This window comes from Sinocyclocheilus grahami, unplaced genomic scaffold (assembly GCF_001515645.1).
Source record: "Sinocyclocheilus grahami isolate Dianchi unplaced genomic scaffold, SAMN03320097.WGS_v1.1 scaffold23.1, whole genome shotgun sequence".
Lineage (NCBI taxonomy): Eukaryota > Metazoa > Chordata > Actinopteri > Cypriniformes > Cyprinidae > Sinocyclocheilus > Sinocyclocheilus grahami.
This window is the reverse complement of record NW_015505202.1, coordinates 281,014-298,192: the sequence shown is the minus strand read 5'-3', so window position 1 is coordinate 298,192 and position 17,179 is coordinate 281,014. Positions and strand designations below refer to the sequence as shown.

Sequence of the window (17,179 nt, the reverse complement as noted above, 5' to 3'; positions counted from 1 at the left end):
TGAATTCGCATAGCCAGCTCCACATTTGTTTACTTCTCTGAAACATGGACCGTATTGCTGCGTGGAAAGTTTAGAAGTGAATTAAGAATTTTGTCTCATTCATTTGAAGCGGCAAGCTTTATATATTTTTTTATGTTGCCAGTTCAGTGCCATCTTACAGCAGTTTGAAATATATAAGATGGAATGTTTGTGAGATTCATTTAGTTTGATTGTAAGTTCCTTTACTGATGTTGAAGAATGTGTTGAGGGTAAAAGTCCATTATTGCAGGAAATGTAGTCCTTCAAATACCAACGGAATGTGCTTCTATCAGATCACGTTTAATTTATAGCAAATTGGATTTTTGTGAGTACTATGGTGTGAACTATTGTGATGATTGATTACACTGTGAATGGAAGATGTGAATATTAATTTGCTAGGCTGATGGTATTACTGAGTATATGGCAATGTGCTGAAAAATGAGTCCCATTTTTTTTAATCATGAAATTTCTGTCACACTTATTTATTAAATGAGGCGCAACAAAATCAAAAAGTCAGTGTAATGTGTAAGTTTGGATTATTAGCAAAAGCTGGTCTGCGCTAGATATTTGGATATGATGCATAACGTACACATTATTCGTCATCACAGATTGAGTTGTTCACTTTGCTTGGTAATAACACTGTGATCATGTATATATCCTCATACTCTTCACTTTCTACTTTATGAATTTGTGTGTATATGTATGGTCATTAAATTATATGGTATTATTACAATTTCTGTTATGTTGTTTCAAAATTGTTTTTTTTTCTTAAAACAAACAAAACTAGTAAAAAAGCAGTGAAAGTACAGACAACAATATAAACGACAAATGGAAGGCTGAAACGGAATACAAGTATAAAAAACAACAATGGCTTTGAAAACTAAAACAACATTATAACAAATATTACCATAAACCGGAACCAAAATAGTTGACTATAGAAGCAAAAGAATAAAACTGAACAATGTGCTTTTCCTCTTTCATGCCTGACAAAAATATATTTTTGAGTGCACCAGTTGTGTAACTCTGTACATTCATTCCGACAGAAACTGTAGAACAGTAGTATATAAAATGCTACTTCATAGTTAAAGGTATGATGATGGTGATGATGAAACTTCTCAGATATTAGAAAATCACAGTTAGGTCATGCATATTTATCCTTGTGAGCAAAATCAATATGTGGGATTCCAGCATTCTTCTTCTTTTATGATGTAAAAACATAGCTGTAGGTTTAATCCATGGAATATCACTTTATGCAGCCTGTTTTTCAAAATCCTACAACTTTGTTTCAGTTAGATTTTGAAGCCCAGGTCTTTCTTAACCATAATAGCAGAGCAAATAGATGATGGTAGCTTCAAGATCTTTAAGCCATCTTCTAAGTCTATTGGCTTCTGTATGGGCTGTGCATATGAAATGTTTTTTCATAGAATTTAATCCAGCTTGACTGAGTTTCAAAGAAGCAGGATCAAAAGAACATTCTGGTGGCTTCACTCTGTTTGGCTCTCAGGACTCTCCTCCACCTTCATCTCCTCCAGTTGTTCCTGAATCGCATTGAGCTTTGTTTCTGTGTCCGGATCAGTCTCTGGCTCCGGTTGGGATTCCAGCTGGGGCTCCTCACATCCGTTTGCCAGGTTCTCTGTGCTCTCGTAACAACCCGAGTCCCGTGGCATTTCAGTCTTTTGCTCCTCTACATCGGATTCATCCTCAGCTGGAGGGCAGAAGTGATGTTAGTACATTAAACAGACTGCAAATTATAAATATGTACCAATGAACACAATTAGGATAACAGTCTAGACTCAATGGCTCTTTGATGGACTTACAGTCATGAAGCAATTCTGCTGCTTTCAGTATCTTCACACATTGCTCAGGGTCTGTAATGTTCAGTTCGTTCAGGTGGGACTCCTTCAGGCCGCTGAAATCCTCCAAACTCTGGAAGCCATGCATGGACAGGAGAGATCCCAGCTCCTGGACACACAATCCAGTCATTCAGAGCAGATCCTATTGTACTATGATGTAATGGCCCACATATTTAAAGGGTTAGTTCACCCAAAAATGAAAATTAGTCCATAAATTACTCACCCTCAAGTCATCCTAGGTGTATATGACTTTCTTCTTTTAGATGAATCCAGTCAGAGTTATATAAAAAATTGCTTTTGATCTTTCAAGCTGTTTCATGGCACTCAGCATGTGTTGCATGCATCAGTCCAAAAGAAGTTAAATAAAAAGCGCCCATCCATAAAAAATGTCTCACACGTGTAGGATATAAGACCGAATCAGACAATCTCAGATTTGGTCAAAACATGATTTGGGGTGTGTTAAACAGCCTGGTTTAAATACTCAGGACATCACCTTCTTCTTTCTCTTCCTTCTTGCCTTTTCGAGCCTTGTTTTTTTTAATCATGATTCTTTAGTTTTGAGCGTGCTCTGGCTTACACGCCATCTCCTCCAAAACCATGAGGAGAAACGCCACCTGGTCTCGTCAAACTTTACTTCTATTTCTATTTCTTTAGTTTATTCAATTTTCCGTTGAGAGTTTCGTGTTTCGAGTTAAGTTTGCCTAACGCCGCATCTCCGAAAGAGTGCCGTCTAAAACTTCAACTGCAGACCACAGCTCCGCGTCGCCAGCCAACGCCCAATCACTGGCTTCCCAAGACTGAACCTCCAGCCAATCAGAAAAGTGGGAAACCCCTTTCGGCAACCAGACAAGGAAGGGAACCCCGCACACAGGAACGCAAGTACCTCCAGATCCTAGCTGAACTGGTGCATTTAATATAAATTTTAACCTCATTGAGGGACTCAATGCGAGGGTTAATTAAGTGATTGATGGTTGTTCAGATCTATGCAATTGCACATATTGCTGTAAACTTGGGATTTCACATTTTCATTCTCTTAAACTAATTATTTCCTCACTTTCTCTCTTTCTGCAACTTGTGTGAATGCGTGTGTTCATGTGTTAGATTAGTTAATATGTCTTAGATTTATCCAATAAAGCCTTATTTATATTGAAAAGAGAAGTATCTTGTGTTTTGTGCTCACAAGTTAATGTCTTAAACTGCCGATCTTGTTACTGTGCTAATTAATCGTTTTCTCACTATATTTTGGATATAAATATCCATTGCAGAATTGATGGCATACGGCTCGTTCACTGAATCGCTGGCCGTCTCAGTGATCAGCTGTAAACAGTGATTCTGTCCAAATTCCCTTACATATTATTGGTGGAGTTCCCTTTAAAATCTTAAATGATTCCCTTTGAGCTAAATTATCACTGTTTCCCTTACACATGGCTCCCGGGGGTGAACAAAGGCCTTCTGTAGCGAATCGATGCGTTTTTGTAAGAAAAATATCCTTATTCAAAACGTAATAATCACTTTAATGTAGCTTGCGCTCACTGTTGTACACGGAAGCAGTTCCGGGCGGATGACGTATGAAGGTCGGCTTTGAGCATGCGCCGCTCAGAAGTGACGAACGCGGAAGCGCAGGGGAGAGATCAAAACAAAACAACGGTCACTAATTAGAAGTACAAAACGAGATTTGTAAAGAAGAATGTCGGAGGATTTCGATATTAGCCAAGAGGAGGACTGGTTTTCCTTTGCTAAAGTAAGGAAACTTTGCTTCTTTTTTAGCTCCTGTTAACAAATGTTGGTTTTCACGAGACTCACCGGCGCATGCGCAACGCTGAACTCATACGTCATCAGCCCGGAGCTGCTTCTGTGTACAACTGTTGGAGCAAGCGACATTAAAGTGATTATTAAGTTTTGAATATGGGCATTTTTCTTACAAAAAAATGCATCGATTCGCTACAGAAGGCCTTTGTTCACCCCCGGGAGCCGTGTGAGACATTTTTATGGATGGGCGCTTTTTATTTAACTTCTTTTGGACTGATGCATGCAACGCATGCTGAGTGCCATGAAACAGCTTGAAAGATCAAAGACAATTTTTAATATAACTCCGACTGGATTTGTCTGAAAGAAGAAAGTCATATACACCTAGGATGACTTGAGGGTGAGTAATTTATGGGCTAATTTTCATTTTTGGGTGAACTAACCCTTTAAGAAAAAGTAACTTTAGGCTTACAGTTAGGCCTATTCTCTCCAGAACTTCCTCCAGGGTTTGCGGTTTGGGTTTGTTCTTGCGTCCTTGACATCGCTTCCTCTTTGGTGGTGTGTCCTCCTCTGGTAGTATTGTGACGTAGATGAATTTAAAGGAGCCCACTTTGTTATTGAGTTTACCAGTCCAGGTGCCTACTGGTGGCTTCTCAATGATCTGGATGATGTCTCCTTTCTGTGTGTTTTGAAAAATGTAAGTGCACTACATACAATATACTTGCTCCATACTACAATGTTTTAAAGTATTAGTTATACTCAAAATTCTGTCATTACTTGTATTACTTTCTTTCGTGAAACACAGTAGAAGTAATTCTGAATAATATACTGGTTGTTTTTATCTCGCGATTGGGGACTTAAGATTTCAAGCTTCACAAACACTTAAGCATAGCACACAAATTTTATGGACCACTTTTTGATTATTTTACAGAGCTTTTGCAACCATCTGATGCTCGAAAGCTTCAGGAAAATGTTCATTGTGCTTTAATTGTATGGAAAAGAGCAGCCAGTACAATTCCTCAAAATTACTTTTGTGTTCCACAAAAAGCAAGGCAAGTTTATTTCTATAGCACATTTCATATATCAGGGTTATTATAGTTAACTAAATTTAGACTAAAACAAACAAACAAATAAATAAACAGTCTTGCTACTTGAGCCAAAAATAAACATTAACTGAAATAAAATAAAATAAAATATATATTTTATATTTTATATATATATTTTTTAATTATCTATTTTATTTCAGGCAGTTGCCAAGGCAACATTTCTCCTTTTCTTTTAGTTTCAACATTTTTGTTTAGTTTAACTAAAATAACAAACTAAAACTGAAATAAAAATTAATAAAAACTATATAGACATATTTAAAAAACAACAAAAACTAATAAAAATGGCAAAAACACCCAACAAAACGACTAAAACTTCTAACTACAATATTTACATAAACCATAATAGTATATTAATAATATACTATTTTCATACACAATGGTAATTCAAAGTCCTTTCCATAAAAAGTGTTTAAAAATACTATTGATTAAATACAAATGGATTAAAAATGTATTTCAAATGAATTAAAACAAATAAGAAAAAAGAAGAATACATAAATAGAAGAGTAAATAATAGCAGTTTTTTTTCATTTATTGTCCATAAAGAGCACTTTTTAAAAGCCTGACCTGTAGTTTGAGGGATTCAATGTCATAGGGGCTGGGGGTGAAGTCAGTGTGGACGAGGGCTCTGCCGCAGAAGGGCCCTGTGTAGGTGCTGTCCTCCAGTCTCATACTGTCTCTCTGGCTGAAGCCACTGTCCAGACTCTGCCTGTCAGCACCTGCACATCAGGAAAAAAAAAATCAATCAGCCTCATGATCTCACTTCAGCTTCATATTGTGCCGGGCTGAGACTGCTTACATCCAGAGAGCTGGCGTGAGAGAGGGCTGTGTATTGTGTCCTCTGAGCTGTTGGAGCACACAGACGTTCTGTTCCCAGCAGTGAGATCTGGAATCCAGTCATTTGGAGACATGGGAGACATAGAGCCGTCCTCCCCACTCTCATTCTGAAATCAACAAACGTAACATAATTAAAAGTTCATTTTAATTCATATGCTCATGAATGTCATAGCATTAAGCTACTGAAAACATCTGAGACTGCTGACTGTATAAAATGTACTGGTCTCATCCACATGGGGGAGACAAATTCAATCTGTTACATGAAGTGCTTTTCTTAGATAGGTCTGCTATGTTAGTTTACTTAAAAAAAAAAAAAAATAGAAACCAGAAAAGTTAAATCTGTTGCATTAAGTGTTTTTCTTAGATGGTTGCTAGCAAGTTAGATTACTTAGGAAAATTGAATAAAATAAATGTTTATAACCATATTTTACAAGGGTTAAGGTTAAATTAATTTACATTAATTGATGCATTAGACATAATTAACTAACAAACGTACAGCATTTATTAATATAATGATAATTTATATACACAATCTATAAAATTGGATGTGGAAATACTAAAACGTTTGAAATGCTAAAAAACTGTAGCAATTAACATTAACCAAGATGAATAAATTCTGTAAAAGTGTTTATTGTTAGTTCATCGTTGACTCTTATTGTACTTTACACTTGTGCTTTCAGCTCACCCCCTCCTCTGCAAGGGCTTTCTGTACCATCTTGGAGGTTTTACGGGTCATTGTGCGAGATATGACGTTTCTCCATTTCTTTCCCAGTTTCCCGTTACTTTTCCCTGAATCCTCTGGTGGTGCACTCTCCAGCTGCTGAAAGAAATTTCACAAAAAATTACACTGTTTTTACTGTGCATTTATTCAGCTTCTAATTTTGACCTCTTGACTCATAAAACTTCCTCTTGTCTAAAAAGGTCTACAGGCAATGAATAATTCTTGCTGCTTGCTCTCATAGACTTGTTGTTCTCTGCACTATGTCCTGGCTCCATCATTAAAGAAAACGAGACAGACTTCTGTTAGAACTTATTGCCTTGATTTACATCAAGTAACCTTTTTGTTTTTAATTACTGAGTGCAGAACTCTTTGATGTGTTTTTCATAATGCTTTTGTAATGTTATGTTCAGGTCTTTGCCCTGGCTAAGCTGAATCAGCATGTATTTGTTTGTGATATAACCTCACTATAAGCGGTGTTAGTTTTAACTTGATGGGCACGTTCTCAAGAGGATTTCCAGTAAAGTCTGTGACAGTGGTTTTTTTGTCATTACCACAGTGAGTCAGTGTAGCTCCTCCTCTCTGAGCTCTAAGAGAAATGTCACAGGCTCTTCCTTTTAGGACATGTGCTGTTATAAAAGGCACAGACAAAAAAACAAATGTACCTGTAGGCGTCAAGGGGATTTTACAGCAATCTGTTACATTGCCCTTGTGTTTATACCTCAGCACTTTACTTAACAGCCGCACAGAAAGCTATGCCATACCATTTAACACTTTTGATATTGAACAGGACACAGTTTTAACAACAATAAATATATGAATATTTATTAAATTATTCATTAATAATAAATTTTTTATTCATAAGTTTTTGTTAAAACAATGTCAAATATTATCTTGACTGATTGATAATAAAATATATACACAATTTTTTTTAATGTTCTTGAAAGTCTCTCATGCTCACCAAGGCTGCGTTTATTTGATTAAAAAATACGATAAAAACAGCAATATTGTGAAAAATTATTACAATTTAAAATTTCTTTTTATAAATGTAATTTATTTTATTTTATAATTTATTATTAGAATTTTTAGCAGTCATTATAAATAAATCTTATAGAAAATCATATATATATCTATGCATAAAATACCACAATTGTCTGCTTCTCTGAAAAGCAGACAGAAGGTTAAGCAGGCTCTCTGCTTGAATGGCTCATGAAAGGATGACATCCTGTGTAGATATTTTTAAAACTTTCAAATGAAGCCGTTATTAAGCACCCTTCTAGCAGTTTGGTTTAAGGTTAACTGTGACTTGGCTGTTGCTTTTTCTACACAACTTCACATTGTCCAATAGTTTGATAATCATGAGACAACAGTAAGTTGGAGCTTGAGTAGAGCAACTTTATCTCCATAGTTAAAGGGATAGTTCACCAAAAATGAAAACTGTGTCTTGATTTACTCACCATCAAGTGGTTCTAAACCTGTATGAGTTTATTTCAGCTGTTTAACTCAAAAGAAGGTATTTTGAAGAATGTTGGCAACCAAACAGTTGATGGTATCCATAGACTTCCATAGTATTTTTCCATATCAACTGTTTAGTTACCAACATTCTTCAAAAAAATCTTCTTTTGTGTTCAACAGCTGAAATAAACTCATACAGGTTTGGAACCAGTAGTAGGGAGGTGCTTAAATGACAGAATTTTTTATTTTGTTTGGTAAACTGCTCCTTTAACAAACTACTGCACTTACTGTTTCATCCAGTGTAGGCTCAGAGCTCACTACGGGTGACGACGGCTTTGACTTCATAAAGTCTTTGAAGCTGCTGGACCTTTGCAGAGTCAGCTGTAAACACAGAACAGTTTCTCATCAGAGACTAATCAAAGTTACAGTACTGTACAGTATTCAGATATAGACAGACCCATAGATAGATTATTGCTCATGATTCCTGACCCAATTGGCTTTATGGTTGAAGCATTATGCTGATGAAATTTAATCTCTATGCATCATGAACAAATCCAGTTTACTTTAACTGATAGCTCATGTTATAATGGCCATTTAATGTTATTGGAATTCCACAAGCATATATCCTGATCAATATTTGGAGGCATTATCGGGCCTCTGGAGCAACATTTGAGCAGAATAATCCACATGATCCTTTTCAGAACCATGGACCAGATGAAATTATAAGCATGGATAACACTTAGTTCAAGTGTTTTGTAGGGTGGAAAAACCTTTGGACTTTCATGAAAAAAAAGCTTTCATAGGTTTTCACAGATAGGAAAATGTGTTTGGTGACACTTTACATAATGTCAATGTAACTTTTCAATGTAATTATTTACAATAACAATGTGTCAGTCTAATCTTTCTAGGGCCAAAAACGCAAACTTAATTGAGGGCCATTAGACAGAACGTAAATTACATCCAACTATATTATACTAAAATAATAATAACATTTAATATATACCTAAAAATTCAGCTTCATTGTGTTATGGCATGGTGGGACAAATCAAAAGTCATCATGAGCTAACTTTGGCTTTGTGCATCGCAGATCTATATGATAAAGTTACTCTAAAAGACACTGCATTGCAAAGTGTGACTTGTTTGAGTAGAACCAGAGCAGATTCATTCAAGAATAAGAAACTTTTTTTTTAATTAATGCTAGTCATTCAGTGTGGGTTTTGTGGGCTTTTGTGCATCCTTGTTCCAATTTGACTTTTCCCCTCTCTCTTATCTAAACCTTTCACTGTGCCGCTTTTCTTCAACTCAGGAAGTGGGTATGTCACAGTCATCATGCAGCCAATCCCTGCAGAGCTGTGCACTATCTAGACAGCACACAACAGACTGCAATCTGCTAAGACAACTAAATGCAGAAGAGATTCGAAAATCATACTAAACTAAATAGTCCCACTGTCAAACTATCATTGCACAAATCATTCCCATCTATTTGCAAACCTTCCCCATAAAGTTCTCAAACACAGTGACAACATTCTGCATCCTCATGAGATGGTGAAATATATTTTTGACAGATCTCGACTGAAATGATTATGCATAATCTAAACCATGACCAAAGAGGAAACTGCAACATTTAAGGGGATGGTAATGAGCGTCAACTCTATGCTACATTCTGTACTCTGGATAAGGATATGAGAAAGGCATTGGTTTAAAACGACAGCAAAATAACCATGATGCACAACAGCAAGATTTTCAGATCTCACTTTGCTTGGATTCCATGGGTTTACAAAGCACCTGCAGTTTCACAGAGGAGAAATATCGAAACTGTTGGTTGTTACACGCAAGATGTGAATCAAATGGAAAATAAGAGTAATGCTGCAGAAGCAGTTAACCGCTGATTGCTATGAAGACCTACGCAAATGTCACTTCGAATTGAGGAGCTGTTTTTGGATGCTTTGCTCTGGTGAGGTATGAACTGCTTCAGGATGTGTGGTACGGTCTGCTGTCTCTACAGGAACTGCTGCACAGCCATGCATTTCACCCAGAACAATCATAGAGTTTCAGTTCTGACAGGGCTGAAGTCAAACTACATATTACAATAGGACTATTATTAATGCAGATGAATGAAAACACTTGAAAAAGCCTCTCAACGTACTGTTGTTTCAAACAGTTAGCAACAAAACCACATGTTCTGCCATAATGCATTTGTTTCATTGACCTTTTGCTTTTTAAACAGTTTATTATGTGTGTGTGCTCCCTTGGGATTGACGACCTCCAGAAGGAAACCTCCAAGAACATCATTTCTACTCTTTAACTCTTCAAAACAGGGCCACACTTGCATTAAGACACAAACTCCTACCTTCTTCTTTTGCACCTGGCCCTGCTCCTTTTCAGATGCATTGGATGGTTTCCGTCGTAACATGTTGATCCAATAGTGGGTGGGCAATATGCTCCTGAGGACCACGACTATAGCTGTGGCAGTATTACACTTGGTTATGCTTAACGAACTGTCAGTCTTACTGCCACTGTGCCACTCACTAAGAGACAAAAGCCACCAGAGGAGGAAGAGGCAGAAGAAAATTTCTTCTCTGCTCTCTGGAGTGGAGAACTAAACGCTTGAGGAAGTCACATGACTAGACAGGAACTTCTTTTTTTAAGAGGTGGTTTTGGTTGAAATGGTTCATATCAGATAAAGAACAAACCAGAGATAAAAAGATAAAAAAAACAACAAACTAATGACCAGTTATTTATATATTCAGTGATACAGAACATCCTCACCCTGAAGATTTGTAATGGAGTTCAGATAAGAACATGATGAATTATTATTATTTTTTATTATTTCTTGAGGTAAGCATTGAATTGAGTCTCTGACTCTAAATATTTAGAATACTTGAATAGGTAAATATTCTAATATTTATAAATTAAGTACATTTTTAAATTCATGTATATGAATGATTTATCAGTTAAAATATATAATAAAACTTTAATTTAAATCATTTACATTTTCTAATACTTAGAAATATTACTTATAAACATATAAACAATAAATAAAAATACATTTTAAATAAATAATTAAAATATTTAATTTAGAACATTTAAATAAATATTTAATTCATATTAATATAAATAAATATCTAAAAATAAAAACTATTTAACGTAGAACATTTAAATATTCTAATACTTATAAATAGAAATGTATACACATTAAAGAAATAAAATAATAAAAATATTTTAAGTTGAACATTTAAATATTGTAATGTTTGAATTAAATATATAATTTAATTAAAATGTTAAATATTATATGCATATATATACAATTATTACTAATTACCAATTAATTAGTACACAAACTCTCTATATATAATTATTATTATTTCACATATTACCCATATCACATGGAAACTATCATTAATGATTATGATGCCTCTGAGTACTGATTTATTAAAGTAAAAAAAAGTCCTGAGAAGTGTCCTGAGACCTTTGCATGTAAGTTCAGCCAGCTGGGAAAGATAATAGAGGAAGTTTCTGTGTGTGAGAGTTATTTTTATTTCTTTTTTTACACCACATGGTAAGATGCCTGACAAAAATGAGCATGTCATGAGTATGAAATATTTGGTTCAAAGAGGCCGGTGTTTATAGCACATATGACTGCAAGTAACACGTAGTACATGACTTTAGATAACAACAGTGTTTTCTGTTGTACAGCCAGCGGTCAAGTACAATGACAACTTTAATGAGGGCATTGTTTTCAAAACCTCCTGTTGCTGTAGTTCCTCTTTATTGTATGGTCAGAGAACAGAAAGAAACAAATGACAAATATAGAGAATCACACCCATCAGTCCTATTTTTGTGAAGATAAGAAACAATGTTGAAAGTTGTTTTGAGCTGGAGGAGAACAGCCAAACTCAGTAGCGCAGAGAGAGAGAGAGAGAGAGAGAGAAAGAGAATGAGTGAGTGAGCGGACGTCTCAGAAACCACACTCACACCTTACTGCGGTTCTGACGGAACTGTTGCCAAGCAACCGCACCTCTGCAGGCATGAGACCTTCACATGCAGCAGTGCTATTGACAGCAGCTCGCTTCAGGCCTGTGACAATTAAGCTGGTTCTCAGAAAGCGCTGTTTCATGCTGTCATGTCAGTTTCAGTGCTCTAAACCATGCCCGGCTCTAAAATCAACACAAACGGCCATGACACATTGGGCCAATATTTTAGAAAGGATTGGTCACAAGTCATTTTTACATGCAAAAAATACGGAATTCATGGAAAGCATGATTTATGTTATTAAATGACTGCTGACAGTTTCTAAATAAAATGTATACTATTAATTATGGCATCTGACATATTAATGGTGATAAATGTGAATTTGTGGCAATGATAAAGCAATGACATTGAGCGGTGACAAAAACATTGTGATACATGGTTTTGGCGTAATAAAGAAATGACAACATGAGAATAAAAGGTTACAGTACAAATCTTCCAGCTCAATAAATGATTGATGACTAGAAGATGATTTATGTGAAGTAGGCCTATTTAGCTCTAGCTTTGCAGAAAATTGCAGTTCGGAGTTCAGTGGCAAATATTTTTGTGGGATTTTGACAGCCATATGTACATGTCACATCAAAGGTACAATGGATTTTACTGAGCTAGTCTCATTACTGAAAGTTACTGAAGTTGTTACCTCCACATAAAATCTCTTTTTTCAAAACATATTGCGCAGGTAAGGCCAGGGCCGTCACTAGACCTATTTAAGGAAATTAGGAAATATTGCTGTGCATGTAAATTATAACTGATAAATCCTTATGTTGTTGGCAGCCGTATCACCCTGTAGCCCAAGACTGTTTACCCACTGAAGCTAAGAAGGGCTAAGCCTGGTCAGTACCTGGATGGGAGACCTCCTGGGAAAACTAGGTTGCTGCTGGAAGAGGTGTTAGTGAGGCCAGCAGGGGTGCTCACCCTGTGGTCTGTGTGGGTCCTAACACCCCAGTATAGTGATGGGGACACTATACTGTCAACAAGCACCATCCTTCAGTTGAGACCATTATGTCAATGGGATTAATGTATACTGTCCAAAGAATCATTTTCTCTGATAATATTTCAGCAATCAAGTCATATGTTTATTCTATGCGCTGTTTAGAATGAATGAATCACTCTTCTGATCTAATTGGTCAAACGGGTTAGCAAAAAGTCTGAAATGGTTCGTAATTCAGTTGATTTATTCACTCATGCACTGGATCGTTTCCCATCGCAATAGGAATGGGATGCAGGATAAGGAAAATTCAGGCCAGCTGACAAAAAATTCAGATCCAGTTTTGCGTTGTCTCTACATTTTTATGTGTTCATCATGTGCTTTCATGCCTTGCAAACTTATATATTATTATATATAGTTATATATTTAGTTTTCTCTGATGCATAATTTAGAATGGGCTGAATATAAACCACTCAATGCAGTGCATTGTACTGTATGCCAAAAGTATGAATGTCCTTATAGCTGGCATTATAATATATATATATATATATATATATAAAATATTATATAATAACTTATACGTTTTTTGTGATCAGGGCTGAACAACTGAATGGAGCAGCAGAAAAATCTTAGTGTTGAGCTCTGTGTTAACAAAATTTTGCTATAAGTTTGATTGCATCATATAATAATTGCTGTTAATAGTGTTCATCGTCTGTTTGATTACATCTTTAATTTATTTTTCTGTACATTTCTGCCATATGTACATAAACTGACAGTCACCACTGATAAGCTACCACTAAATATTGTAGAAACTTAACTTGCTGTAAAGTTGCTTTGCAACGATTTGTATCGTAAAAAGCGCTATGCAAATAAACTTGAACTGAATTGAACAAATTAATCTAGACATTTGAAAAAGTGCAGGTTAATTTAAGAAATATGCAGGGGTTTTTTTTGTCCCACAATCCTGTGCTTTCCATTCTGTGATATTTAAGCTAAAAAAATCTAATAAAAGCCGTGGTTGGTGGTCAGTTTATGTATAAATAAATGATTTTGACCAATGTTTTCCACTTTTGATAGTTATTAATTAGTATTGTTGTAATTAAATATTCACTTATCACCAAAGTTCTTTATATTTTCTTGAAGATCATTAGACTGTTATTCTGCCTTAGAAGTCTGTCTGAAATCTGTTTTGTGAGGTAACCACATACAAACGCTGCCTGATAGCCTGCCTAAGCGTTCGGATGCAGTCATAGATAAACCAAAGTAGTAGAGATACTGTAGATACTAACACAAGTTCAAACATAGGACAAATCCTAATGAGGTGGTAAATCCAATGAAAAAATCCGGAAAAAGAGAAGAAATAGAAGAGAAAGAAAGAAAGAAAGAACACTGTATATTATAGACAACTTAATTTAAGTACTCAACATTGGAGCTTTTCTGTTTGTACCTGATAGTGAGTTTGTCACCCCAGCCCACAATAGGAGCAGAGGCAGTACTGAACGCTGCGAAGTGGGTTATGCTTTTCAGTGCTTGTTTTACAGCAGATTATGCAGTAAAACAGAGGGCAGCACTGTTACTAAGAGTGTGACTGAGGAGATGACAGCTGAAGCTCCAGCACTAAGGAAGGGTGCCGTATGCTTCATCATCCAGTCGTACTCCTCCTTCAGCCCCTGCCTCTCCAGCTCGGGACCCACCACGCTCCGGATGGTCTCACAGTATTTGTTGAGCCAGTGCACCTACAACAAAGACAACAAATAAAGATAGCTGAGATCAGTAAGTGATTCCGGTTTCGTCATAAATGAAAATAAGGCCATTTTCAGACATGTGCTAACCCACAACCCCCCTCCTAAGATGTATTTCCAGCGAAGAGCGCCTGTGGGCACATTTTCAGAGGAAGCCAGCACTAGAAAATAACATATGTTTAAACACACAAAGTTGTGGTTCTTAAATGATTATTAGCCAGATTTCACACTGAACACCAAATGGCATACAACACAAACCAATAGTACCAAAATGGTTAATGATATGAAAGAAAACATTGATGTATTTAGATTAATAACAGTTTATATATATCACACAATACATGATATGAAAGTAAACACATGAATGTATTTATATTAATAACACACACACACACACACACACACACACACACATGCGTATAAATATTATATGGCACTATTACAGTACCTGCTCAGGACTTAGAAGAGATGTGTTTATCAGTTTTCTGTCATAAGGCACTAGTGAGACAGTTTCAAATGTCAAGTAGTTGTTGCCATGCTTGAAGGGAAAACAGGAAAAAAGGAATTTTATTTTAAGCAAGAATGCACATATTATTAATATTTATTTAGGCACTGCCCTTGGCTAACTGCAGTGGATTTACAGAGTTCTCAGTTAGTTAGATATACCTTTGTAGTAGCTGGAACAGTGACAGCAATGTCCTCTATCCTTACACCAAAGTCATTCTCCTTGTAATAACCAGGTTCTAGAGGAGAGTTTGTCAGTTTATAATCGTAATTATCAAAATAAGACAATCATTATAAGATGCTTAATGATTTCTCACCAATTGATGTGAACATCCCCTCTTGAAATGGAATATTATTGGACTGAAAACCCACAGGCCCTATCAGAGAGAAAACAAAGACGTTAGATGAAGAGTTACAGCATATATCTATAAATAAATATACCTGTATATGTGTGTGTTTTTGAAAGTTATTTATGCTCACCAAGTAGATTTGCATTTATTTGTAATAAGTAAATAAATAAATAAAATAAGGTAAAAACAGTAATAATGTGAAATAGTATTACAAAGTTTTCTATTGTAAAATATTTGAAATTAAATTTATGATCAATTTCTTATTATTGTCAATGCTAAATAAAACAATTGTGCATTGTGCCATCTAATATTTTTTTGTGAATATAATGAATATTATACAATTTATTTTCCCAGCATTTTTTAATAGAAAGCTCAAAAGAACAATATTTATAAAATGGAAATCTTTTGTAACATTATAAATGTTTTTACTGTCATATTTAGCTGATATAATTGCATCCTTGATGAATAAAAAAAAAACACTTTTAAACAATAGTGTATTTTACTCTACTTTGTATTTCTTATGAACACAAATGCATTTAAATTACAAGATTATTGAAATAAATATATAATAAATATAAAAACATGTTACAGAGTCAGACTTACATTCATGGACTCCAAAGTAGTTCCCCAAACCATGACCTGTGCCATGACCATAATTTAAGCCAACTTCCCACAGTGCTCTTCGTCCCAGCATCTCCATGTTCACACCTAGGGTGAGGATAAAACCACATGAAAGGTTAGCACTTGACAGGTTTTGTGGTGGTCACTGTGAGAAGTCTGCTGTGGATACGGCGCCCTCTTGTGTAAGTATCATGCCACGGTTGCTTGAAGGGAGATTGTGATTGAAGATGAGGAGGTCATCACCTCTAGTTCCAGCAGGAAAGACGGTTCTTGAAATCTCAATATTTCCCATGAGCACTCTTGTGTAGGCCTCCTATTAGAGTAAGACATGGAGAAAACTTTTCAGTATAAGCATCCTATTACACCCTGCATCACCAATATCTTCCTATGCCTACCATTCAGTACCTTTTGAAAGTCAGTGGGATTACCCCAGTGCACAGTACGGGTTATATCAGTAGTACCATCACTGTAACATAGATGGTTTAGGCAACATAAATCAGACAGAATACATGCATGAGCTTGGCCATGCATTTTTTTTTTTTTGCGCACAAACATAACTATGCACAAATAGTACTATAAAACTCACAGGTACTGTCCTCCAGAGTCAACAAGATACATCTCATCCACTGACAGCTTCCTTGCAGTTTCATTAGATGGACTGTAATAAATAAAAAAGGTGCAATGATTTAAAAAATGACTACATAAATATAGTGACTATAATTAAAAAGTGAACAAAGGAAATTACCGAAAAGCTAAACGTCATAAGTGGACAGGAAGAGGAACACATATAATATTCAATACCTGTAGTGAGCAAGAGCAGCATTAGGTCCACTTGCAGAAATTGTCTCAAAACTTGGCCCTCTGCTGTTCTTCTGTTTGCTGCCAAAACACAGTAAAGGGTTTGTGATTCTCAAGAAAAAGGAAGTTTACACAAGCAAATCATCTTCCGTATTAACATCCTTGATGTACTAACATGTTCTAATTGTGGAAATGATGTTATTCGAATCATGTAAGCTTAGAAAGATGGCTAATATAGAGTGCTAGAGACTGTTTCTGGAAGTAAATATTCCATGAATTTTCTCCATACGTAAACTATTACTTAGCCATAATGAACCAAATTTACTGTAAAAGAATTACACTACCCATGTGTATGTCATTGAATGAATGAATGAATGCTACCCATGTGTCTAAATATTTTGAAGAAAAAAAAAAGTTTCAAACACAGTTTCATACTTATGATCACTGACTGTAATTCAATAGTTTTTTATATATATA

The 17,179-nt window shown here is 35.6% G+C and overlaps 2 protein-coding genes across 2 annotated transcripts in view; both read right to left on the bottom strand.

The window, feature by feature from the left end:
• Window positions 1–859: 859 nt before the first annotated feature.
• LOC107561467 (SAM and SH3 domain-containing protein 3) lies at window positions 860–10,313 on the bottom strand. The gene is made up of 8 exons (XM_016245926.1): window positions 10,081–10,313; window positions 8,019–8,111; window positions 6,243–6,377; window positions 5,520–5,664; window positions 5,288–5,439; window positions 4,090–4,296; window positions 1,836–1,980; window positions 860–1,723 (listed from the first exon to the last, which is right to left on the bottom strand). Exons 1-8 carry the CDS (start codon window positions 10,141–10,143, stop codon window positions 1,503–1,505), a joined length of 1,161 nt encoding a protein of 386 aa, XP_016101412.1. The 5' UTR covers window positions 10,144–10,313; the 3' UTR covers window positions 860–1,502.
• Window positions 10,314–14,129: 3,816 nt separating this feature from the next.
• LOC107561458 (xaa-Pro aminopeptidase 2-like) overlaps window positions 14,130–17,179 on the bottom strand; it is a 10,730-nt gene continuing 7,680 nt past the window's right edge. Inside the window, exons 13-21 of the mRNA XM_016245916.1 lie at window positions 16,706–16,783; window positions 16,491–16,562; window positions 16,310–16,370; window positions 16,148–16,217; window positions 15,887–15,991; window positions 15,251–15,310; window positions 15,096–15,172; window positions 14,878–14,967; window positions 14,130–14,423 (exon numbers count right to left, since the gene is read on the bottom strand). Coding sequence (XP_016101402.1) covers window positions 14,223–14,423; window positions 14,878–14,967; window positions 15,096–15,172; window positions 15,251–15,310; window positions 15,887–15,991; window positions 16,148–16,217; window positions 16,310–16,370; window positions 16,491–16,562; window positions 16,706–16,783 — 814 coding nt within the window. The 3' untranslated portion in view covers window positions 14,130–14,222. The remainder of the gene's footprint in view (window positions 14,424–14,877; window positions 14,968–15,095; window positions 15,173–15,250; window positions 15,311–15,886; window positions 15,992–16,147; window positions 16,218–16,309; window positions 16,371–16,490; window positions 16,563–16,705; window positions 16,784–17,179) is intronic.

Coding starts and splice junctions, on each gene's coding strand:
- LOC107561467 (XM_016245926.1), bottom strand. CDS start 10,143: ATGTTACGACGGAAACCATCCAATGCATCTGAAAAGGAGCAGGGCCAG. Junction 5,665..6,242: donor AAGCCCTTGCAGAGGAGGGG/GTGAGCTGAAAG, acceptor TGTTGATTTCAG/AATGAGAGTGGGGAGGACGG. Junction 5,440..5,519: donor CTCACGCCAGCTCTCTGGAT/GTAAGCAGTCTC, acceptor CCTGATGTGCAG/GTGCTGACAGGCAGAGTCTG.